This window comes from Nuphar pumila, chromosome 17 (assembly GCF_984573655.1).
Source record: "Nuphar pumila chromosome 17, dmNupPumi1.hap1.1, whole genome shotgun sequence".
Lineage (NCBI taxonomy): Eukaryota > Viridiplantae > Streptophyta > Magnoliopsida > Nymphaeales > Nymphaeaceae > Nuphar > Nuphar pumila.
Window position 1 is genome coordinate 78,785,727 of NC_143265.1, and position 27,526 is coordinate 78,813,252.

General features: G+C 37.4%; 2 protein-coding genes across 3 annotated transcripts; one reads left to right on the plus strand and one right to left on the minus strand.

Annotated features, from left to right (window-relative positions):
* Positions 1-1,490: 1,490 nt before the first annotated feature.
* Positions 1,491-6,735, plus strand: LOC149812370 (uncharacterized). 2 transcript variants are annotated; one of them, XM_089992812.1, is made up of 5 exons: positions 1,491-2,420; positions 2,547-2,630; positions 2,779-2,828; positions 3,516-3,567; positions 6,166-6,735. In XM_089992812.1, exons 1-5 carry the CDS (start codon positions 2,090-2,092, stop codon positions 6,480-6,482), a joined length of 834 nt encoding a protein of 277 aa, XP_089848938.1. In that variant the 5' UTR covers positions 1,491-2,089; the 3' UTR covers positions 6,483-6,735. The 2 variants fall into 2 exon arrangements, with proteins under 2 accessions (XP_089848938.1, XP_089848939.1); XM_089992813.1 differs by having other exon boundaries at positions 6,205-6,735.
* Positions 6,736-8,890: 2,155 nt separating this feature from the next.
* On the minus strand, positions 8,891-19,824 carry LOC149812371 (uncharacterized). Its single transcript, XM_089993275.1, has 3 exons — positions 19,713-19,824; positions 19,216-19,389; positions 8,891-9,339 (listed from the first exon to the last, which is right to left on the minus strand). The coding sequence occupies exons 1-3, from the start codon at positions 19,779-19,781 to the stop codon at positions 9,121-9,123; spliced, it is 462 nt and encodes a 153-aa protein (XP_089849401.1). The 5' UTR covers positions 19,782-19,824; the 3' UTR covers positions 8,891-9,120.
* Positions 19,825-27,526: the final 7,702 nt, after the last annotated feature.

Here is a 27,526-nt window from a genome sequence, read left to right on the forward strand (position 1 = left end):
AATTTAGTATGATATTTGCAAAGTTATATATGTTCTATTTATGTGAGGTTTGCAAATTTGGTTATGTGACCTTTGTGCAGTTATACGAAAAAAAAAAATTGTGAACTATATTTTAGTGAGAGTTTATGATTCCAAGAGAACATAATGATATATGGTGCCCTCAAGGGGTTCTCATGTAAAGGGTAGAAAAGTTCTAAAGAAGACTCGTATTTGGACATGGGGGTGGATTTTGATAATTTTTGGGCATTTAATCCAACATGTCATTTTTTGTTGTGCAGTAAGGTCATTTTTCATATAAAAAATGCCTCTTATAGCAAAAGCTCCTTAATATATGAGTTAGCAGTAATGCTCATGTTGCAGTTATAAGCACAATTCTCTTCTTCAAGCCAAAACCAACCCCATCAAGATTGACCAGACAATCTAGAGTAGGTTCTATCTATAATAGATGGTTGGTTGGTCGCACCTACCAACCATCTCGGTCTTCACTACAAGAGTTCTATCTAAAACAATAAGTACAAACTCACCAAGTAAACTAGGAATGCAGAGATGGTCAGTGGCTGAACGAGTGGCAGTGCACTTGTTCTATTTGTTAGTGGTACTAGTGGTAGAGGGGGCTAAGCTAATAAATGAAAGAAAAACAAAATTGTTGGAACATGCATTTCATCGTCCATCATACAAAAACAAATTATCGATTGTCCTGTAAAAAAAAACATCAATATTCACATCGAAAAAAAAGAAAAATTTATTCAAAATAAGAAATCATCTGCGGTCTTGGGGCTTTTTCATGAAAATTAGGAAATCTATCTAATCAATCCTTAACACATTAAAATACTTGCGATTTATATGCTGAGAATCTCCTTAAAACTGGTTTTTTTTTTATGGAGAATCTGATCCCATGCGAAATCCTCCTGAACAAGTGATTTATGGGTTTAATCATAGTCAATTCCTCGGCTTCTTCTTCGCATGGAATCAGCGATTTTTCCCTATTCATCAACAATTACAGCTATTATGGCATAGTTATCATATTTCTAGTTGACTCAATTTAAAGATGTATAATTTTTTTTTTTTTTTTGAGAAAAAAACATTTTTTATTATCAATAAATAAATAATACAGTTTGGTTGAGTAGGACTGAAAAGTATAAGAGTCAGCTCAAAACAATTCAAGAACTCAGATTCTCATCAGATCCTAACCAGGTTGAAGATGTCCACAAAGCGGGTATGCTTGAAAAATTAATAGTGGAAACCTTACTGAACGTTGGGGTCGTTTCTCTCTTTTCAAGTGTTTCACCATGCAAGTATAAGCAACAGCGCCAATCAAAAGTACCAACATCGGTTTTGGCTTACCAACACCAGAATAAGAATAAACTCCCAAGCAAAAGACTCTTCCCTTACAATCAAAGCGATGCTAAGCGTGTAGAAGGACAATAATTGTTGAAAGTGAACACCCAAAACATATGATAAATTGTCTCTTCAGCTGAGAGTCACACACGATATATTGGCTAACCAAGTAAAGGTCCCAATTTTAAGTGTGGCTTGTGAAACTGATCGATTCAGCATTATTAGCCAAACAAAGGTTTTAGACCGTAGAGAAGGATCAAAACCACACAGAGATTTGTCAGGAAAGATCATCATTTTAGGCGGCACGACGGAACAATCAGCGTTCCATAAACACTCCTTCAGAACAAGATCGTCTTAAGCTACCAATATAGACGAAAGAAGCTCCCAAGTTCTGCATCGCTGCATAAAATATTGGGGACAGAGGCGAAAGCACCTCATAAAGCAGCAGCAGCAGTGCAACAGAGAGAGCGAGGACTCTGCAGGATCCCTCGGGATCGAGGCTGCTACGCTGAGCGCGTGCTCGCGCTTTTCCGGATAAGAATGGACCCCCTCACGTTCGGCATCATAGTGGGCATCATCGTGGTATTCTTAGTCGCCGTCTTCTTCATAACCATGGAGGGCACTTGCAGGCGCAGGAGCTAACCGGGCGACCAGAAGCCAGCCAAGACGAAGAATTTTAGATGCCTCAGGGTTTACGGCTAAGGTTTTGGCCTTCCCCAAGAACCCTTCTTCCTCTCTCCACCACAAAGTAATGGCTCCCCTGGCAGTGCGGACGATCCTAGTCCTCCATCTCGTCGCGATCTCGTCTCTGAAAGCGACGCTAGCACACCAAACCCATGGCTCCTGCAGTTTCGGCAGCGATGGGAGCTCCAATGTCGACGACCATCGTCGCCTTATCGACCACCATCCCTTCGGCCATGACCATCATCACGAGGAGGAGCAGGGGAGAGTAATTAAGCTTCCGGTGGAGCTCGCGGAAGAGGAGGACCTCAAATCACCGGGGTTTAGTTCGCGCCATTTTCGCCACGACGGCGATTATGCGTTCCGCAGCGGCGGTGGAGGAGGTGGCCTTTCGAAATTGGGTATGTCGTATTGGGATTCCCTTGGTTGGTATTAGGGTACCGATTTTCGTTTTAATGATTGGGCTTCTTTTTCAAGAAATGGTGGTTTTGATGGTTGTCGTTTTTGGATGATTGGGGGTTTTGAAGGTCTGTGGGTTCGCGCTATGGGATGCTCGTTGATGATGATCTTGACTTCTTTGATTTGTCTCGTTCTTTTGCCGGTGATCTTCTGTGAGTATTTTCATCGTTTCTTCATTTTCTGTGGTTAATTGAGGTTTCAGGTTTTGTTTTTCTGATTTGTTGTTATTGACCTTTCTTTATTGGCAAAATTGATATGGTCGCTGAGTATGATTTCGACTTGCTTCACGAATTGTTGCAGTGGAAGGAAAGCCATCGAAGATTGTGGTCGATTCTTTGGCTGTATTTGGGGTTAGGTTCTTTGATTTCTACCTGTTTGGCTCAATGGGTTATGTTTGCGTTTCCAATTAACCTGTCATCATTGTCTTCATTGTTGTTTGCTATCCATGTGCATTTCTGAATGATTATACGTGTGATTTTGAGTGTTTTTTGAGTGTTGATAGTTGTAATGTAGATTGGCTCGAATTTGATTGCCAGATTTTAAAGCTTGCACCGCCTTAAATCCCACTAGGTTCTATCTCCCATTTTGACAATCAGAAAAATTCGGTTGTCGTAGTGTAGATTGGTATTGGGGTGGTGGGTGATTGTTGATGTTGCATCGTCTTACCCCATCTTACTCGTATACAAATCCCCCTAGGAGCTTCAGCTACACTCTTAAGTTTTAACAAGGTAAGTGGAAAGGGGAAAAAAGGAGAGCGACATCTTAATCGAGGAGCCTCAGGATTGAATCCTATAATAGGCTATCTTCCAGCTTGATCATCCAAAAAAGCGAAAAAAAAGAAGAAATCATCAGGATTGCCCAATTTAAGGATCCTAGTGTCATGCGAAATGATCATCCAAAAAAGAGAAAAAAACGAAATTAGCCTGATTGTTCAATTTAAGGATCCTTGAGTCATGATTTTACATCACATAAAATTCTGTCATGAAAATTGTCTTTCAGTTTAGGAACTGGATCTAAAAAGTACTTTACATTTGCAGGCTGGAGCGATGTTTGGAGATGCTTTCTTGCACCAGATACCACATGCTCTGGGTATGATAAATCTAATCTGATTTTTATTAGATTTATCTTCCTCTTTTCTATTGAATAGATGTTTTACATTTCAGCGGAAATTTAGCTGGATTTTTATAATAAAAATTTGCATTTTGTATTTTCTGTTTTGTTTTAGGAGTTTTTCTGAACCCTAAGTATCACGAGTCCATCATTTCAAGTGCCTAAACTGTGAAATTTTTGCAAGGCTTATTGTCTTTGAGTTGTAGTCCATAGTTTTTGGTTGTCACTAAAAAGGTTTTCTACAATTCTGTACTACGTCTTGAGCAATTTGGAGCATCGCATTGGGCTAAACACAAATTCAATACTCAATGAGAAGAATCTCTTTCACTTCTGTTCAACTGCATATTCCTTCCTCCTCCCGGACTTTATTAAGCAAGACATGCTGGAAATTTGGAGCAAGGATACTGAATCACATATCAAAGGCAAAGGAAGAACTAACAAATGTTTTGGCTGTATTGATACTGTTCCTTAATAGAATCATCTCTTCATTTTCTTTTCTTTCGCTTCTTTTGGTTTCTTTAGCAATTTATGATTTATTTTCACCTTTGAAAACTAATATTGTGAGTGTAATATTCCTTTTCGGGGAATCCTATTTTCATTTCCAATTTATCTCAAAAGCCTTGAAGTTTTTAGATGTGCTTGTTTGAAGCTCTCGTCTTTATGTCTAAAGGCTGACCACTTTACCAAAAAAAAACCTGGTTTTCCTATATGTTCTTCTAAGTTTCCGTTTCAGTATATTTAGAGGTTGTTGCTAAAATGTAATCATTTCCTGGTAGTGGTCGCTGCTCTCATTCACACACTCATAATTTGGAACATGCCCATGGTCATCTTCACAACCATGGACATGTGGAACTACACTCCCATTCTCTGAGTGATCTTTTGTTTGGACTGTCAGTTATATGTGAGTTGAAAGAACATTCTTTCCTTGAATTTCTCCTAGTTTTTTGTTGTTATCTCTGCACTTGTTGCAAAAGACAAGATGTACATCCTTTCTTAGTGTTAAATCAATTGGTGGTGGATATGATGCTTTTATATGTAGGACTGAATACTTTGTGCAAAATAAAAGAGGATGACTAACCGATACAAATCACACTTGTTTTTCGTCTTGTAAGCTTATTATTGAATAATTTACTTCCAGGCTTTTTAAGGTGGTATTATTTTAAAGTTGGGTTGCATGTTTCATGTAATGTTAACATACTAACATAAGAAGGATTTTAGCTTATTTGCAAAGGCATCCTTTACCTTTTTGAAAAGGTTTATTAGATTCAAATAATGCCATACAAGGTGGACTATACCGCTATATTTTTTTTCATAATATTACTGAAGTACCCATGATGTTGCTAATTATTATGAGGCTTTAGATTGTATTAGTGAAAAGAATTACTACATAATGCCTATGATTGAAACTTGTGTAATGAGATATGCGGGAAATACAAAGAGCGCTATAAGCACTTGCAATGTCCTACAATGGACAAACAAAAGAGACGATAGCCAAGTCCACAAAGGGACAACACATACACAAGCCTTGAGATAGGCAAAAATATAGAAGTCTCTTTATTGAAAAGAGAGAGAGAGCTCTCAAGCATAAGAATTACAAAGGGGTTCACCCCTATTTATACAAGAAGAAAAGGAGAGGAAGGGAGGCCACATGGCCTCAAAAGGTGTGCCAAAAAGGGGCTCCCATGGAGTCGTTGGGAGCCCCCAACGGTCACAATTGTGACCATTGGGGGCCCCAACGACTCAATGGTGGGGCCCCTTAAGTGGCTTAAAGAAAGAATAAAAAAAAAGGAAAAAAATAAATACAAAAAATGATAAAAAGAGGAAAAAAACAAGTACCCCTATCGGGTACTGTGTGAAATGACCATAATACCCCTATCGGGTATTATGGTGTTCTAGAAAAAATACACACACACACACACACACACACACACACACACACACACACACACACACACACACATATATATATATATATATATATATATATATATATATATATATATATATATATATATATATATATATATATATATATATGTATTGATACATATATTTCAACAACTTGTAGTTATACTTTTCATTGATTTCTTACTGTTTCATTCATGGTGGCTTTTTTTATAAATTAGTCAGTTAAATTTCCATGCATTAGTGGAATCTCAACTAGGTGGATGTAGCTAATGGATACAATGGGTTGAAGGAAGATTATGACTTCTGGTGCATTCACAACATGACATGGTAGCCATATATGAGCCTTGATAGTTTTTTAATGTCCATTGTATCATATTTTAACTACAGTATTGTAATAGGCTCTTACACTGGAAGCAATTATTGCCCTTGACAAAGTACCTTTTTTACAAGAAAACAGCATACAATGTTAAATTTTGATTTTTCATGAAATGGAGCCGTTCCATGTGAACTTGGACATAGTAGAATAGTTTACAATTTGCCATCTTGTTTTGTTTCTTTACATCAACCAGCAAATCAACACCTTGCAATATTTCAATGCTTAGGCTTTTCTTATTACCTTTATTTTCATCAAGCATTTGGGTTCTAAGTTTTCCTATGTCATGGATGCAGCAGGAATAGTGTGTTTTTTACTGGTTGAAAAAATTGTAGGGTATGTCGAAGATGTCTCCGGAAAAGAACGGAATACTTTGCATCATGGTCATCACCATCAATCGAGAGGCAAAAATACAAAGAAACATGATGAGACGAATGATCACCAGAACCATTTGCCTATTGATAAGAGGCAAAGCAAATCAGAAACTACATCTGAAACAGAAATATTGGATGGATCATCCAAGGAATGTATAAAAGATATTTGGCAGGACACCCTTCACAAGGTTGTCCTTTCCTTATCTAGTGCAATCCTGTCTATTTTTCTTTTCATGTAATATTTACCTTTGAGATCGGGATTTTCTTCATTCATATCCAAGACCATTTTTCATGCATAATTTTTGTGTATGATGGTATGTGTGCCACTTTGTTCTGTTGTCACTTTATGCTTCTTCATATGGTTGTTTGGCCTTTTTGATTCATGAAAAATATCAGATATTATTTTACATTTTTGGTTCCTACATGAAGACTTAAACTGTACTGCGTGGTTTTTGTAGTTCTTAGCCTGTTTGCAGAGGATGATATCTTGTTTTTTTTTCACATGGAAGAAAATATTCCTATGACTGGCATCACTTATCTAACCATAGTAGCTGGATCCTCTACTTTGGGCTGCAAACCCATGATTTTTAGTTCAAATAACCCTCCCCAGTTTACCATGTCTTTTTGCGCTTGGCAATCACGGACTTCCTACCAACCCTGATGACACTGATTTTAACCTTCGAGTACTTTGTGCTTTGACTGATCAAGATCTGTCCAAACAGTCTTCGAACTTAGTATTTGATTATCTTAATCTCTTTTCTGGCGGTGTAGTAAGTTTGCTCATCGTTGTGAGTCGGTTGAAAGCCGAGCTTAGTAGCAAACAAAAACACATCAAATTTCAAAAAAATGCCCCAGTTAGGAAAATCTGACTGGGTATGAAGGAATTGATTGTGAGAGTGATCTTCACGAGGTGAGGTTGCAAAAGGTGAGGAAAAATGAGATATTTAAAGCTTTGGAAAGAGAGATTGATAAATGAGAAGTAAGTTTTTGAAATGATCTTTTTGTAGAAGTTCAGGTTTAACCCTTAACCTGGATGGGATGAAAAATACCTCATGGAGTGAGGCTCAAGTTTGACCCTTACCTGAACGGGGAGATGAAAATACCTCATGGAATGAGGCTCAGGTTTGACCCTTACCTGAACGAGGACGAAAAATACTTCATCGGAATGAGGCTCAGGTTTGACCCTTACCTGAACGTGGACGAAAAATAACTCATCGAAATGAAGCTCAGGTTTGACTCTTACCTGAATAGGGATGAAAAATACCTCATCGGAACGAGGCTCAGCTTTGACACTAAACCTGAACAGATATGAAAATACCTCATAAAATGAGGCTCGGGTACAATCCTTAACCTGAACGGATATGAAAATACCTCATGAAATGAGGCTGCGACCGATCGCTTCTCCTCGCTCGGACGTTTCTCTTCTCGCCCTCTCTTCCTCCCGCCCCCTTCCTCGTTCCTTTCTATCCCTTCCATTATCCTCTTGTGCCAATTACTCTCTCGTTGCCGATCTTGGAAACCCTAGAGTTTGCCTCAAGCATGGAGCGTGCAGCCGAAGAAGGCGCGGAGTTCGGTAAGGAATTCGCTAAGCTTTCGAAGTTTATGGCGTTTGCTGCCGCGCAGAATCGATGCTTATGCTATCGTTTTGCAGAGATTGTGTGTGAGTTCTTCACGAGAGGTGCCTCTCAAAGTGATTATCAGCGGGGCACCGGCTTCGGAGAAAGGAACTCAGTGTGAATTGATCACTAAGAAGGTACAGAGCTATCCTTCTTTGTTTCTTTTCCCTTCTTTTCATAAATTATTGAGTAATTAGTACAAATCGAGATTAAATACATTCAAAAGAAGCCACGGCATCCGATGAACATGTCAAATTGAGAATAAGGAGACGATAAGTAAATATAATCTGCACAATTTAGATATGTGTTCTTTTTGGTTTTGCAGCACAATTTTACAGATGGAATGGCTTTAGGAAGTGCTTTTCTACTTCATGGTTTGGTTGTGGCTGGTCCCGGACATTGTTTCTGCTCCCACCTGAGCAGGTGGGACACTTTTCCTATTGCGGTTATATTAACCAGAGAAGGGAAGATTTCTTACTTGAAATTGTTGCCTACAGGCTCTGATATTAGGACAAGACCTTGGTCACTCTTCCCTGGTAGAGGTAAAATGATATCTTGACCTGAATTTGGGGTAGCCATGAGCCCATGATATTAGCTAAACAAGCAGATCACTGCTTGACCATCTGAAGCACAATACTCAGTACTGAAGGCAGTTTGGCAGTGTTTGGCCCATAACTATCCTGTATTTAGGTGGATTAATAGGGGAATTATCGTTCTTGGCTCCTGTGCACATTCCCAGCTTGTTACTTAGCAGATCATTTCAAAGAAACCGTGCATTGGCTCTAACACAAAAATTTCTGCAGGGATTCACAGCAGGTGGGTTCATCTATATTGCCATGGCAGGAGTGCTTCCAGAAATGAACAGTGGATATTCAAGTTTTAAAAGTACAGCAGTCCAGATACTCCTTGATCTTGGGCATGTCAGTTGCCCTCTGTATATCTCTTTACGAGTGAAATTCACACATTTTGATCAGGTCATTAATAAACTTTGGTGTATTTTCTCTCTTGAAAACCTTGAGCTGTATGGGACATTTTCTTTAGAAAAAAAATGTAGAAAATACATTCTTGTCCTTGCATCTCATTTTTATGTCTTCCACACCAAAGAAAAGGAAAAAAAAAGAACAGGCTGCTGGAGCATATGAACAATGAACAGGAATGGAAACTAAAAAAAGAAAATGTTGGTTCAGAGTACTTTTCGGATGTTGGTGGAGACATTCTCATGAAGTTATACATTGATAACAGTTGATATGTATGGTGCACATCATGACTCTAAGTCGTTGCATTCTTGGAGCATTTTGATGATGTTCTGCTCTGGAGCACTGAAAGATGGGAGGATGACATGATCACGAGGGATGGACTGATGCCTCTTGCGCACCGTCTGCATGGGAAGTGGTGCTGTTGTTGCATCTTCCTTCATCACTGGTATGTCCGCCTTCCTGTGCATGCCCTCTGCAAACCGCTCTTTCCATATTCTTCCATCCTGTAGACACGACAATAGAAATGTCAAGGACACCAATCTCTCTCTCTCTCTCTCTCTCTCTCTCTCTCTCTCTCTCTCTCAGCGGGAACCACACAACTTGCAATGTATTGGTTATCAAAGCTGTTAGTTTAAACTTGCTCACTTGTGCATATTATGCCATACACCAAGTCAACAGGACTCATCAGATCTTCAGAGGATTCCAAAGTTAAGCATGTCTAGGAGTGCAGTAAATGACATCCTGTGGAGTTCTTTGGAGCCCCAAATGTTACACAGACACGCACATCCAAGAAGCAGAATAGAAAATTCACCCAGAGAGAGAGAGAGAGAGAGAGAGAGTTAAAACCACAAGCCATCTGCTAAGCAGTGAGTCAGTGACAAAAAAGAAAAAGAAGAGTGAACCATCAAATGACATAAGTTTATGGCTAAAGAGTGCAACCCCTGTGCTTCCACAACACCCCAAACCCCCCACCTGAGTTCCTATGCTTACCCCTAATCGCACAAACGTTGCTGGGAGAGAGTCAATGAAGAAGCTCTTGAAAGGTCATGATAACAGAATCACCATCCCAGCGACAGAAAAACTGTGTTGCAGTACCTTCTCTGCTTCATTGGCTTCTAGCTGAACATAGCCAAATAATGAGAACATGATTCTCTGTGGACCCCATATTTTCTGGTTATAAATAATCACAGAGGACATTAATAGCCAAAGTTGTAGCAATCCAATAAAAAGAGATTGGAGCTTTACTCAAATTACATATTGCAGTTACTATCACCTCAAGGTTATCCAATTTCCTTTATCCAAGAATGTGTCACCATAGAGATAAGGAGGATAGTTCGTCCAATCCTCTTCTTTGGAAGAGAAAAATATATCATCAATTCAGCTGCATAGCAAATTCCTAAAAACTGTAGAAATGGCTGAATTTATTTTTCAAAAACATGCTCATAAAGTGTTAAACAACTCAAGGACTGATGCATGGTAACCCTAAAGAGAAAAGAGAAGAAAGAAAAACTGTGCAGGGGCATCCTATACAAGACAGGGTTGCATGTTAGCTCACAGTGGAGATCTTTAACCATGTAATCACTGTGTCTCCCTTGGAAATAAATATCCTGAAATGGGAAAGTGACTGCACTATGAACCATGAATAAATGGTCAACCAGAAGGTGGGAAATATAATGTGATCATAGTGATCTTTGATTCTAACCAAGGAGGTCCCTTTCCCTAACCATAACAAGCCATCTCCCTCATCTTCTATGGCAGCATTTGAAGATGGATCTTGACCAGCTTATTGTAAATTTAATTGCCATTATGATAACAATGTTTGCTTGCATCACAGATTTGCTTGCATTACAGATTCTAAGAATTCTAAGGAATCTTCTACTCAACCAAGTAAACTGATCTGTGTACTTCTGAATCAATTGATACAGGCTAAACATGTTTGAACAGTACTGTACAAACCAGAAACAAGATAGCGAAAAATCAATTACATGACTACAAGAGTCTACTATGGTTATGTCACTCAAGTCCCAAGTTAAAGCCTTGCCACGAGCAATATTCTGAGGTTACCACTTCTGCTGTTCAGGATGACTCATAGACCTAGAATGATTTTCTATTGTGCTAACATATGCAACAAAAGTCTTAGCATATTATGATACCATTAACACCTAGTGTTCATCCTAGACAAATTAGAGATGTACACAAATAATTACTAACCCTGCTAACCAAGAATGGCATTCTATTTCTCTGTGGCATGGCATGTTTTATATTGTAAGGACCAAGGCCACAGCTGAGAAAGGACATACTTTCTATCTAGAAAGGCACTGTATCTTGCATACAGGAGAATCTGATTCAAGGCGTATTCATATATGTTTTTCTTCTCTCAGTTGAAGTTTGTGTGGAAGTATGCACAGGGAAAGGCCATGATTAGGGCTGGTAAAGGAACCGAGCAGCTCTTGACTTGGTTCGGTTCGGCTTGTCACAAACTCATTCGTGATCGGTTCGTATAGTTGGCGAGCCGAGCCACGAGCAGCTCGTTTAGCTTAAACAAATTGAGCCCGAACACAAGGTGTTTAGCTTGGCTCGGCTCGGCTTGATAGTGCTCGTATAGATAAAATATATACATTTTTATGGATAATATATATTTTGTGTAATATATAAAAGAAAGAATGCATAATATATATATAAAAAAAAAGGATGAATGAAAAATATATACATAAAATATGAACTATTAAGTGTAATTTATAAAAAATTGTATATATTTTAAAGTATAATATATAAAAATGTATATACTATGTATAAATAACATGAAATGTTTTTACACAAGCCAGCTCGTGTTCGGCTCGTCTCATTCAGGGATGAGCCGAGCTCGAGCTTGGCTCGGCTAAACACGAGCATGAGCCGAGCCACGAGTTCAATCCACTACTAAATGAGCCGAGCCCGAACATGCCTTGTTCGGTTCGTTCGGCTCATTTACCAGCCCTAGCCATGATCCTTGTAAGAATATAACATAGACAAGCAGTTGGAGTTCATCAAAACTTCACCATGAACTATGAGCATGATAGGAAACACCTTGATTGATATGCATATAAAGAAAATATGATAATTTTCATTTGAAGAATATAAAATCCTTCACAAGGCCAAGGCCTCAAGATGTCAGAGAGAAACCCATTACAAATAGCATAAAATGTAAAACTACCAGTATGCCTTTAGGTTATATACCTTCGGGTTATTAAATTTAATTCTTTTGTTTGGGTAAGTGCATATTTGAAACCAAGAACCTTTGGTTGGTATTCCACTGTTGAACGAACATTAGTCCATGCAGCAGTTGAAGATATGCATGCTTCAAGGCACAAATGTACAGGTTTATGCATAATAGTGTCATATAGATACAAGTATAGTCTTAGACACTAAGCACCAGCTGCTTCTACCAAGAAACCAAGAAAACAAGGTCAACCTTCCAAATCTCGAGCTAATTAATTCTGATGATGCCTCCATAAATTACATTCACATAGATTTCCGTACTGGTATCACATAGTATTAACAAGTTTAAATAATAACACGTCAAAGCACAAGAACATACACCCGCAAACAAATTGTGTCATATGGAGTGTTATATATATATATATATATATATATATAATGGGATAGCATTTGCTACCCTCAAGGGTAAGGAACCCTCTAGCTAGAAGTCATGGGCAGAGGTTGTTTTGACGAGGGGCGAAGCCAGAAATCTAAGTTAGGGTGGGGCACAAATATATATAAGCCTGTAACAGTGGACACACAAAGCATCCATTGTTATCAGACGTTTTTTTGCCGCTGATCGCACGTGGATCAACGGCAAAAAAAATCAAGTTAAAATGGGCATTAGCGGTGGTTGTGACCGCCGCTAATGCCCATTTTTCTACTTAGAGCATCAGTGGTGGTCACGACTGCAGCTAATGCTCTAATTTTGCAGCCAACATTGTTGCAGACGCATTAAGCAGAAATGCTTCGGTTTCGTGTTTGATCAGTCGAGATTGAAATCTTCTATAGAGCTTTATAGATTGTCATTTGTTTGTAGAGAGTTCCGACCACTTGGTGTGTGCGAATATGGTCGTCATATCATAAATTTTAGATAGGATCTCTCTTGCTCAAAAAGTGAGTCCTTACTATGAGAAGTTTGTGGCCGAAGTTAGTAAGGTTGAGTCTCGATATTCATGTAGCAACGATGGTGTGATATGTTTTATGCAGAGATTGTGGGTTTCTGATGATCCTACCTTGACAGACGAGATATTAGCAAAGGCTCACAAATGAAGGTACTCAATCAATCTTGAAAGTACCGAGATGTTTAAAGATCTTTAGATGCATTATTGATGGAACGACATGAGAAAGGATATAGCAGATTTTATGGCGAGATGCCTCACATGCCAATAGGTAAAGATAGAGCATCAAATACCTAGAAGTCTTCTACAACCGTTGGATATTCTTGAGTGAAAGTGGAATGCCATTATGATGAGTTTTATTGTTGGTTTGTCGAGAACTCGTAGAGGTAATGACACAATATGGGTGATTGTAGACAAGTTGACGAAATCAGTTCATTTCTTGTCGATTAGCAGGAACAAATCTTTGTAGAAGCTAGCTGAGTTATACGTTGATGAAATTATTTGCTTGCATCACAATCTATTATGTCAGATTGCAACCCTCGCAAGAGAGTATGGGTGATGTCCTATACTATCTCACTTAGGCACTAGAATGTCAGCTTCCTATTAAGTTTAATATTTACCGCTCACTTGCTTTTGCCTATTTGACCTTAGTTTGATGGAAAACCCATCTACTGTTTTATATATATATATATATATATATATATATATATATATATAGAGAGAGAGAGAGAGAGAGAGAGAGAGAGGATGGGTTGGGGGGCAAGGAGGGAAGGGCACAACATTCGGGTTGGGTGGGCACTATTCACCTTAACCCAAACCCACTTATTGGGGGTCAAGGCAGTATGTAGCTTTGCCCTAGTTTTGACCAAATCTAACATCATGAATGTGTTCGGCATGGTCAAAATAGTAAGAATCAACTCTTGAATCATAGTTTTTGGACAAAAATATATTTTTTTGAGGTTTTAAAATTTGGTACATTATAGGCATTGATTTTTCAACTCTAGTAAAATCTGACATATATGTGAGAAAAACATGATCCGATGCAGATCACATTCGGAGGGTCAGATGTGCAAAAAAATAGAAAAAAAAAATTATTATATTTTTTCACTACCTTACCGATGAGGGTAGCAAACAATACCCCAATATGTATGTATATATATATATATATATATATATATATATATATATATATATATATATATATATATATATATGTGTGTGTGTGTGTGTGTGTGTGTGTGTGTGGTAAATATTGGCTACTAATAAAGGTAAGGAAGGAATGAGTAGAAATCACTCTTTTCTTAAAAAAAAATCAATTTTTTTAGATCAAATGTTACAGATGTGATCTACATGGTTTGTTTAGTAGGAAACTTGTTTTGAATCAATTCATTATGACAAGTAATTAAATTTTTAACGGCCCACAATGTGCCAAAATTTTATAACTCAAAAGATCACATTTTTACATCAGAAAAGTGTGGTCCAAGGCTTTATCCTTAGCAAACAAACCATGTTGAATGTATCTATGTGGTTAGATTGAGTCGATACAACTTGAACCTATGATTTATAGCTCATTAGTTCCTTACCTTCATTAGTAGCAAATATTTTCTTATATATATATATATATATATATATATATATATATATATATATATATATATATATATTAATCACTAGAATATGAGAATTGAAAATACAAGAACTAATGTGTGATGTGATTTTCATGGATTTTTTGTTCTTTTCTCTTGAACTGCATGCTTGGTTTTATAAGAACCAGCTCTTCAATCATTCGATTTTGATGCATAAACCAGATTTTTTTAAGGCTTTAAAATCAATGGCTCATAATCTTCATAAATATTCAAGCATTTGAAAATCATAGTTTTTCATCAAAAATACACAATCCAATAGTTGATTCCTAGCAAATTCACCATGTCGAGCACATCCACATGGTTGGATTTGCAAAAACAGTATGCCCATATTTCTAGTTCCCATATTTCAGTTCTCATATTCTAGTGATTCATATATATATATATATATATATATATATATATATATATATATATATATATATATATATATATATATATATATATATATATATATATATGAATCACTAGAATATGAGAACTGAAATATGGGATATATATATATATATATATATATATATATATATAGAGAGAGAGAGAGAGAGAGAAAGAAAGAGAGAGATAGATATATAGAAGAGAGGTTGTCGTGAGATAGTGACGGGCCGCTCGCAATCTGACAGTCGCACTCTGAAAAGTCATGAAAAGACCTTTTAGATGCAGCCACGACCACCACTAAAGTCCGTTTAGGTAGAAAAAAATCGATCCATTCAAATCTCACCCAAAAGGTGGTAGGCAGCTACCACTTTATATATATATATATATATATATATATATATATATAATGAGATATGCGAAAATATAAAGAGTGTTATAGGCACAATGGATAAACAAAAGAGACAATAGCCAAGTCTACTAAGGGACAACACATACACAAGCCTTGTAATGGGCAAAACTATAAAAGCCTCTTTATTGAAAGAGAGAGTTCTCAAGCATGAAGAAAATACAAAGGAGTTGACCCGTATTTATACAAAAGAAAATGAGAGGAAGGGAGACCACATGGCCTCAAAAGGAGAGCCAAAAAGGGGGCTCCCATGGAGTCGTTGGGGGCCCCAACGACTCTATGGTGGGGCCCCTTAAGTGGCTTAAAGGAATTAAAAAAATAAAAAATAAAAATAAAAATAAAATAAATACAGAAAATAAAAAAGAAAGAAAAACAAGTACCCCTATCGGGTATTATGGTGTGTGTATATATATATATATATATATATATATATATATATATATTGATACAAATATTTTAACACCCCCCCCCCCCCGCTCAAACTTTACGGGGAGATGATGGAAAGTTTGCCAAGAAGAAACATAAAGCGAGGAACGGGAATAGCTTTAGTAAAGAAGTCCGCCGGCTGATATTCTGAAGTGATATATGGAAGAGTAATTGTTCTTCGTAAAAAAATCATCCCGAACATAATGACAGTCCATATCGATATGTTTGGTGTACTCATGAAAGGTGTGATTGCTTGCAATATATATGACACTCTTGTTGTCACAGCATAACTTTGAAGCTCCAGCAATATCAACCCCCATGTCTATGAGAAGACTACGAAGCCAAACTAGTTTCATTATTGTGGTTGTCATAGCCTGGTATTCAGCTTCAGTAGAAGATAGCGAGACTTTCTGTTGCTTCTTGCATCTCCAGGCAATTAAAGAATCTCCTAAAAATACATAAAAATTGGTAGTTGAGATTTTATCATTAGGGTTACCTCTCCAATCTGCATCAATATAAGAAAGAAGGTTTAATGAAGAATATGAGGATAAAAATAGCCCTTTATTTATAGTGTTTTTGATGTATCAGATGACCCAGAGTACGACGCTCATATGCACAATTGTGGGAGCATGCTGAAATTGGCTTGCAGAGTGAACCGCATGAACGATGTCTAGTCTGGTGATGGTTATGTAAGTGAGAGATCCAATGAGTTGTTTGCAGGGTGTGAGATCTTCCAGAAGAACCCCATCCTCCAACCTTAATTTGGCATTAATGACCTCTGGAGTCTCTACATTTTTATCATCTGAAATGTCAGACTTGATACATATATCTGCAACAAGCTCCATCTGTGACAAAATATATCTTCTAGGAGAATATGCAGCTTCAATACCAAGAAAATATCTAAAGAAGCCTAAATCAGACATGTCAAAATTATTTTTCGACATGGTTTTAACATCAACAATATTATTTTGAGCATTCTCAGTGATAATCATGTCATCAACATAAAGCAATAAGATAACAATGCTAGTACCTACACTTTTAACAAAGAGAGTAGTGTTAGTATAACAAAAGTGAAATTGTAATTTAACCATGATATCACTAAAACGATCACACCAAGCCTTGGGGGCTTGTTTAAGACCATATAAGGTTTTTAAGAGTTTGACCTTGTCCAATATTAATTCTGGGTGGTGGATCCATATATACTTCTTCATTTAAATTCCCATTTAGAAAAGCATTTTTCATATTGAGTTGATATATAAGTCATTTTTTGGTTGATGCGACAGTTATTAGAGTTCTGACACTAGTCATTCGGGCTACATGAGCGAATGTTTCATCATAGTCAATTTCATATTCTTGCGAATATCTCTTTGCTAATAACCTGGCTTTATATCTTTCTAAGGATCCATCGCTTTTCGTTTTAATTTTAAAGACCCAGCGACATCCAATATGTTTTTTATGTGAAGGGAGTTTGACTTTTTCTCAAGTATTAGCCTTTTTTAGTGCATCTAATTCTATTTTCATTGCTTCAACCAAATGTGGTAGAGTTTTAGTTTGATTATGGTGAGCGGGTTCATAATATGAATGTAAGGTTATTAAACATGCTCGATAATTGGGTGCTAAAGACTCATAGGATACAAACCTATTTGGTAGTATTGATTCTCTAGAAGAGTGTCGAATGGGAGGCTCTTCTGAAGATTCAGAGGTATACATACCCTTCATAAAAAACCAAACCTCATTAGCCTAGCGAAATTTAGCTATATTAGAACATACCTTGAGTTTGACATTATTCATGAACCAAGCAAGGATTTTTGCGTGATTGCGTTCCCAATCTTCAACTTTTTTTTGATGATTTTCAATAGCTTTGAGGCAAGCATCTCCTTCAAGGGCCTTTTCTTGGCCACCTTCGATCTTTGTGAGCTCCAATCTAGGTTTTGGAATAGAATCCATAACATACCCCCCAAAGTTTCTTACCTTTGAAGTTGTTCTCCATAGCCGATGCCCATATCATGTAGTTCTTTCCATTGAGTTTGAAGGATAGGTCAATTTTTGCTTTCATAATGCCAGTAAGAAGTGAAAAACGGGAGACAGTAGATAAGAAATATACGTACCATGTTTTTTTCTCTAAGAACCGAGTGGCTCTGATACCATGTAATGAGATATACGAAAATATAAAAAGTGTTATAAGCACTTGCAATGTCCTACAATAGACAAACAAAAGAGACAATAGCCAAGTTCACTAAGGGACAACACATATACAAGCCTTGTGATAGGCAAAAATATAAAAGCCACTTTATTGAAAGAGAGAGAGCTCTCAAGCACGAAGAAAATACAAAGAGATTCACCTTTATTTATACAAAAGAAAATGAGAGAAAGAGAGGCCACATGGCCTCAAAAGGAGAGCCAAAAAGGGGGCTCCCATGGAGCCGTTGGGGGCCCCAATGACTCTATGGTGGGGCCCCTTAAGTGACTTAAAGGAATTAAAAAATATATAAAATAAAATAAATACAAAAAATAAAAAAAGAAAGAAAAACAAGTACCCCTATCGGGTACTATGTGAAATAACCATAATACCCCTATCGGGTATATATATATATATATATATATATATATATATATATATATATATATATATATATATATATATATATATATATATATATGGGTACTGCTAAATGAAATATGTTGTATGAGCCGTGCTAAATGGTTTTTTTTTCTTTTCCTGTGTTTTTTTCATAGTTTTGAACCCCATAAATGTGTTGGGTATGGTCCATTTACGAGGAATCCACACCTGGATCATGTGTTTTCAATGAAAATATGGATATTTGGAGCCTCAAAAATTTACAGACTTTGGACCATTGATTTTTCGAACACCCACCCATGTGTCAGAATAAGAAACTTCAATAACTGATCCCTATAAAGTCAAGTACATAGATCACATGTCAGAATTTAAAAATAAAACAAAAAAAAACCCTGAAAAATACCCATAACTATATATATATAGAGAGAGAGTCATGAAACACCTCAAAGAGAGCAGATAAATAACACCCAATTTAGTCCCCATAAAAACATTTTCATCTAAAATAAAACAGTCGTGGAACATCTCAAAGATATCATACTCGAAATTAAGAAAAAGATCAAGCTGCCTAATTCTCCACCGAGTTGATCCAATTAATTTTTCATCAACCAGTTCTAAGAACCTGTAACTAAATGAAACTAATAAAATGCAAATAACAAAAATTGCAGAAAATGGCAAAACACCACAGACAAACAAAAGCACAAGACTGAGACAGAACAGAAACAACACAGGCGTGCAAACAAGGATGACAAAGATAGCTCAGAAAAAGTACAAAGAGCCCTTCCACAGGATAAACAAAGGGAAAATCGGCTCACATTTCGTATGGCAGGCTCCGGCATCGGGCATTTTACAGGTTGGTCGTTGTCGCGGGGCTCGATCGGGTGATCAATCGGCTTAAACTCCACTCCCAATTGCATTACATGGGCACCATTAAGAGAAGGAACCAAAACCACCATCCCCACATCAGGAGCAGCAGCCTCTTTGTCATCCTGCACAACTCCACACCCACCACCTATAAACAATCACATTTTCCAATCCAAACAGAGCACAAAAGAGCCATAATTCATCACACCATGCATCATAAACACAAAAAAGAACAGGAAAACCTTACTAATTCATTCCCAAATTGAACACCCATCAGAAAAAAAATTCATACCAAACAAGAACTCAAAACACCAAGCTTCATGTAAAGAAAAAACCAGAAGGTGGGCGGTGCACTCTAAGACTCAAGTAATGCAGAAGACATAGAAAAAGCGAAAGTGAAAGTGAATAGAAGGGGAAAAGTGGGGAAGCAGGCCATGAAAAGAAGTACCAGAGATGATTGGGTTCGCTGTTGGGCACTCGTCCGGTGTCCTGAAATCCTTGAGAAAATACCCACCATTATTCTCTCTCTCTCTCTCTCTCTCTCTCTCTCTCTCTCTCTTATTTTTATCCCACACACAAACAGAAAAGGAGAACCAGTTTTCTCATTGCAGCTTTTTCCTTTTTTTCCTCCTTGTAAACAGTACAGAGCACTACAGTCTGTCGGTGGGCGTTTACCTCAAGTATATACTTTGTATCGTAGTGGAGGACGCTTTGTCTGCAATTCAAAGGAAACCAAAAAATTATAGAGCTGCTCTGCTCCCCTAGACTTTTGAATTAAACGGCTATATTATATTCAGAGAGTTTCTTGTTTTGGAAAACGACCTTTACCAAACGTTGGATCTGCAAAATAAGTGCTGAGGCTATAAACTGCCCGCGTGTAATGTTAGTCAGAAATCTCGTTATCAAGATTTTCTCGGGAAAGGAAAATCTCAGAATAAATTATTAAAAAAACTTGTTTTCTTCACAAACATGAGTATATTTGAATTTTAAAAATTATAAAAATAAAAAACTCAAAAATATAAAAATTATGTAGATAGCGCATTCGTTGACATGATAATATCATGATAAAAATATGACGTTTTCATATTTTCTCAGGATTATATTGGTTTTTGAAAAAACTCGCTATAAAATCCAGAGATTTTCAAAAAATAATCGACTTGTGACCATGACCCAACTATACCCCTTCAATTTGACTTTTGAGTTGTATCAGGTCAACATATCAATACTCTTTTTCGGTTTGTTTTTAACTTTAATGGGTAATCCTGTAACTAAAACATTGGTTAATTACAGAAGCTAATATGCACCAGTAAAAATGATTAGCAAGAAACAGTAAAAACAAGCCCCCATTATTCGGCTGCCACCTGTACAAAAAGGGCCTTCGTTTAAAGAGCTAGTAGCCTGGAAAGGACATGATAGAGATATTTTTTTTTTGGCATTGTATCACCTGTAGGGGTGGCCATCGGTCCTCGGCCGGTCCAGCCCGCTTGGGCCTGTAAATTAGGCCCAAGCCCGTCCGGCCTGTGTGTGTATATATACATAAGTAGAATATTATATATATAATATAATAAGCCTGACCCAATTATCGGACAGGCCGTGTGGGCTGGGGTTTTCTGAACAGTCCAGCTCCAGCCCAAACCAGGCTTTTGACCAGGTCGGGCTCAGCCCGGTCAGTCAGTCCATTAGTGGGCCTGGCTGGCCGGTTGCTCACCTGACACATTTGACAAAATGACAGCAGTAGACAGCTGTTAAGGCTTACTTTTAAAAATCAACCATTCTCCATTATGGACTCACTAGTTCTCCCTCAATCAGTCTATCTGCATGGTCCCATATGGTCTCTTTTTCTACACAGACATGGAACTGATTCTTGGGGATTTGATGAATTTATCATGATAGGCTCCTAAATCCTAAACTGTGGACAAGAGTAGAGCCAGACTGGGATGCTAGGAATGCCCATTGTAGGACTTGTCCCACTAGCTATGATGCTAATACTCCATTGAGCTCATCTCAATGGAGTAGAGGGGTCTGGGGAGGCTACCCCACAACTTGCCTGCCAAGGAAAAAAAAAAGGTGACCACCCCTTATCTGAGTTAATAGTTTTTTTTTATGTGAAACAGAAAACCCACTTTCTTATCATAGATCTAGTGGCGCTGGCTATGTCTGCCATACTTACAGTCGCTTTTCTTATCTGTGTAAACCCATGGTGCAACCTTGCCCCCAAAGAGTCTCCTTGCTTCATCCCCAGCAAGGGCATAATGCTCTTGCTTCATACTAGGGGTATCGAAGGGTTGGGTGTGGTTCCGATTCAAGTAAAACCAGACACAGACTTTATTTGAGATGATGGTATCGGGTTCGAACCCAAGTTCAATCAAAACTCATCATAAGAAAACCATACTCAGATCCTATAAAGACTACAGGAACATAATATTATTTTATCCTTTTTTTCATTGAAAAATTACGAATCCAACTCAGGTAGGGCCCGAGTCCGGTATGAAATTTCACAAACTGTATGACGGATCTATTTATTAATTGTATCCTTTGGATCCAAACCGAAGTCCAATCCGACCTTATTTATCACCAAACCCTAACCCTATAGGGTTTAGTATGGGTAAGTCCGGGTCAAACCTGACCTATTGATATCCCCACCTGGGACAAGTTACTATGTTGAGTTGATTGTACTGCATTTTATTCCCCCAGCTAGACTATAAAAAAAACTTGTATAGTTCCCCCATGCAACCATTGGATTTTTTTATCATTTTTCATTATTGCAGCCAAAAGTGTCCCAACTTTTATAAAATTGATAAGCCAATGATTACATGTTATGCCATAGTGACCATTGCAAGACTTCTTGAAAAAGCAAAGGTGATTTACCTAGTGAATGGTTAAAATACCAATAGTTATTTTCATGGTCTAAATGAATATATCACGATAAAATTTATCAGCACAATTTCTAAAAGAAACAACTTCACATATTTTTAGTTTACCTTTTTTCTTGTATTATTGTGAATTCTAAATTCTTTATTTTGAAGATTGCCCAGCAGATTAAAAATGAAAATGTTGAAAAAACTAGCAGGAAATTTCACGTAAAATATTCTCCATTTTAACTTTTTATCATTAGGTTTATGTCTTTCAGCATTCAAATATGTAAAGATTGAAAAGATAAGTCTTCATATTTGACTGTCTACACGTGCACCATCTGCAAATTTTTGTTCCAAACTCATTTCAACCTTTTTGTAGAGTAAAAAGTTATTACTGAATGTGACGTATGGGTTTTCTTACGTTCAATTCATGCAGGATTAGTTATACATAGCCAGACAAAGAAACCTTAGAATCAAGTCTCTTATTATCTTTGCTGCCATTTGTACAGAATTTTTTTTTTCTTTTGGTGTTAATTATGGAAACTAAAAACGTGTTCATAAAGGCTTGTATAATCTGAACTATGGGCAGGTGAAGTTATTTTTCTACCACAATAAATCAGAGATGAAATGTAGACTGATTCTTATTTTTGTTTATTTGTCTTTGTAGGTTGTATTTAGTATTTTCTAGTCTGCTCCCTCACATGTGCCTTGTTATTGCACAATGTGAGCAATGATAAAAAAAAATTCGAAAGGCAAGCTGGGGTTTAGGCAGACCCCTACCAGCTATACAACTAACTATACCATTGGGTTTTGAACATGCAACGTCCCAACGCAAGGTGACGTGCGCTAACTGCTCCTGCCAGACAAGCATGAGACCGAAAATTTCAAGATGAAGTAATGTCCTCGACTGGCATATATACTAATGAAAGCTTATTTCGTCCTTACCCCAGTGTATTACATTATCGAGTGCATTGGACATCATGAAAGATAAATAATCATACTGATGATGATGATCACAAATATCGAGATACTTTGAGGGGGAAAAGGTGACATTTTATGTGAAGAAATATTGCCTACACTCTAGAGTACGGCACTGTCTAGCTGAATCTCATGGATGTGAGATTTATTTGAGAAATTTGACTCCATGCATGCATTCAACGTGGTACATTTACTAGGAAATGCACCTTAAATTGTGTGGTTCAATGTAAAAATATGATTTTCTTGATACTGAAATGTTGAGGCATTGTAGATCATTAAATTTTGTAGCCCTTAGAAGATCTGCTTATACAACACATTTGGGTGATCTAAAACATGTTTTTGGCTAAGCAAACCATATAAATCATATCATACGGATTGATTGACAGAAAAAACCATGAAAATTCGAAAGAACGGGTGGTTTCTACTAGAGGGTATGGTATGCTCGAGGATAGCCAATATTTTCCCTTTTTGGTTGCCATTTTAAATGAACAAAATATTATGATATTTTGAAAATATTATTGTATTATCATTTAAATAGAAATATTACAAATTTATCATGATATGTATATTTATATTGGTTATATGTAGGAAAAATGGCCTATTTTATTTTTATATATTTTTATTGTTATTTCTTTTAGACATTTTCCTCAAATCCCAATTTATTCTTGGCTGATATTTTGCTAATAAAAACAAAAAAAAAAAGCATTTTCTCACTGAAGTTTGAATGCCAACTATAAAAGTGATAACAATAACAACAATAAAAAATGTATCCTATAGTTTAGCATGATTTGTTGCGTAGTAGCTCTCCCGACCAGGCATCAGTTTTTCCATTAAAAATAAATCTTTTAAACTCTTCAAATACCTAAATACAACTATACCATTGGGTTTTGAACCTGCATCGTCCCAACACATGGTGACGTGAACTAGCTGCTCCTACCCGTTGGTCTTGGGTCAACCTATCCCCGTTGGTCTTGGGTCAACCTATCACGCTAATAATGCATGTCGTTGCTAGTCATATTGTCCAACTACATTTGATCTTCCTCTTCACTTAATTTAATAGTCAATCAATCTGCAAGCAACAACTAGGGGGTGTCAACAGGTCCGATCCGGACCCAGACTCGATGCGGTAGGGTCAGGGTTTGGTAACAAAGGAAGGGGTCGGATTTCGGGTCCAACACATGGAGTCCAATTATTGAAAGGTATGATTTATGAAATTTTATACCAAACCTGGATCCAACCTAGGTTCCATTTAAGGATGGCAATTTTTCAATGTGAAAAATTTTAAAAATACTATTTTACGGCAGAGTCTGGTTTATGTAATCTTTTTTGGATCCATGTATGGTTTTTCTTACGAAAGATCTGATCAGATCCTGATCTGAATCCAGTACCAACACCTTCTAATCAGATCTTGATATGGACCCACTCTTTTCTGTGGAGGTCCGACCCATTGACAATCCTAGCAATAACTTGGCAGAAAGAGATGCGTAAAAAACAAAAAAAAAGGAAAGACTTCACATCATATGCAGCATGGGCATGCAGCGACTTGCTTGACAATAGGGGTGTCAACGGGTTGGATTTACCCAGACTTGACCCGTACCAAACCCTATAGGGTCTGGGTATGGTGATAAATAAGAAGACCCGATTAAGACCTGGGTTCGGACCTGAAGTTCTGATTAATACATGGATCCAGGTATAGTTTGTGAAATTTTATACCAGACCCAGGCCCGATCCGAGTTTTGATTAAGACTCGCAATTTTTAATGTAAAAATAAAAAAAAAGTTTATTTTACCTGCTATAGCCCTGGTCTGATTCATGTAGTTTTTATCGGGTCTGAGTATGATTTTTTTTACGGTGGATCCGATTAAACTTGGGTCCATGCCCAAGAATCGAAGTCAGATCTGGTTTTACCTAGGTCTGAACCAAACCCAACCCATTGACACCCCTAATTGACAACCATCCATTCTAGCAATTTTGGAGATGGCCGCCGCTCGTATCGAAAAATGTTGAGATGGATGGTCAACAGTAGTAGAGCTGCATAAAAAATAGTGAACATAGCGTAACTATTTTTCAGCCATGCTTTTTAATTGTGTAATTATAGCTTTGTTTATTGCTTCTTACAACATTTGTGACACAACTGACCCATAAATTACAGAGCAGAGCTTCTTCAAGACGATCAAATCCTTTATCTTTTTCTAGATTTTCAGATAAAAAACTATTTTAGATGCGCTTATATATAAAAAGGAGCGATGCAGGGTGGGGCTCCATTTTTCCGATCCTTTCGCCGCTAACACAAGAAGAGGAAAGAAATGGAAACTCGCATGGCTAGTTAGAGGAAGAAGAGAGAGGTTTGGGAAAGGGTTTTATGTTATATATATATATATATATATATATATATATATATATATATATATATATATATATATATATATATATATATATAAAGGTATAATAGTAATTTCATTAACAAAGATCCAACGCAGGGAGACGCGAGGCGGGGCGGGGGCAAGGGTAAGTCCATCCCCTCATGGATTTTGATTTTAACCTTCATCCCCTATTCATGTCCTTCATTCCCTGTCCAAACGGGGCAAGGCAGGGCGGGGCAGGGCCCGTTATACCCAGGTCCACTACCATCTCAACTCATGGGTAAGAAACCTAGTAGTTGAAAGTCATAGTAGAAAGTGGTTTTGACCAAATCTAATCCCATGAATTTGTTCATCATGGTCAAAATATCAACTTTTAAATCATATTTTTTTTTGGATAAAAATATAATTTTATAAGGGTTGAAAGTATTGTAGGCTGTTGATTTTTCAACGCCTATATGATCTTACATACTCCAAGGAATAACATGGTCCAAGTACCATTTCTATTAACCCAAACACGTGGACCTCTAGAGGGTCAGATGCGCAAAAAACATTAAAAATAAAAAAATTACAGTTTTTTACTAGAAATTCCTTACTAGGGTTGGAAAACGAGACAAGCAGCTCATCGTTTGGCTCGGCTCGTGGGAATCTCGGCAAGTCGTGCACAAACATGGCAAGCTCGGCTCGTATAGGCTCATTTTACATATTATATATATGACATATTTCATATATTATCAAGTTTTAAAAATATTTAAAATATTTATTTTTAAAAAAAATGAGAGGTTGTGTTCAGCTCGTAAAGATCAAGCTCGACTCAGCTCGTAATGAGCTCAAAAGCCGAGCCTGAACATCCCAAGCTCAGCTTGTTTACCAACCCTATTCTTTACCCATGCGTATAGCCAATATATAGAGAGAGAGTGAAAGAAAACTGAACATATTAAGCACAGTTTTCTAGTTCTGCCCCGTTAGGCCCCATAGTTTGAAGTGTGTTATGAAAGATCTGAACCGTTAAATATGCTTAGCATGCTCTATTTAGTGGGAATCGTCTCTTGGATCATGTTTTTGAAAGAAAAAATTTATTTTTATGAGGCAAAAAAATGGATACCTTCATAGCCATTGATTTTAGATAACCGGAAAAACCTGTATACAGATCAGATTTCGGTGATGCAAAAGCCAGTTCCTACTAAACAAAACCTATAGATCACAACTACAGTGTTAGATGTGAGAAAAAACACAAAAAACTACAATTTTTGAAGGGGCCTAACGAGCATTATATATATATATATATTAGTAATGATATTGTACTCTTGGAGCACATACTCTCGCTTAATAGAAGCTTCAAATTTTAAAAAAAAAAATTTGTTTTTTCCTTGATCAGACCCTCTAGATATGATCTACAATCATTATTTAGAGGAAAACAAGTTTTAGATCATGTGATTATGGCATACATGTAGATCCAAAACGCTATTCCTATCAAATAAACTATATTAAGTACATCTATAAGGTCTGATTGAGAAGACGCAACCTACAATTATCATTCGGCTCCACCTGTTTAGGTAGATGTATGTCTTTCAAGAATGCAATGTTCAGCTCTATCCCATGTACGCAGATGCTAGTGCGGCCAGAAACAACCTTAGGGGGGCCCATTGATTGGCTGAATACACTCATCCGCCAGATGAATGCGGCCTGCATTTGCAAGGTGCGTGGGACAGGTGCAGAAGCGTCCACACCATGGGTTTTGTCCCTTTTTTTCGGGATGCAAGAGTGTGATGGGGTGAGGTCTGACTCTTGTATTTGGAAGGGGAGCATCCAAGCTTCCCACATCCGTTGCAATCAACCCTTATGGTCAGAGTTTTTTTTATAACTCAAGGAAACCACACCTGGCATAAAGACCTGATCGCACTGGCTCAGCCTGCCATACCTACGGTCATCATGCTGGCAGTGTAAGCCCCCCCCCCCCCCCCCCCCCTCTTCCTATAAATTGAACAAGGGCCCTACAGGGGTGACCTGGATGCACCCAATTCTCCAGATACACGGAACAAGCTGTCCCCAAAAACCTCTTTAATATA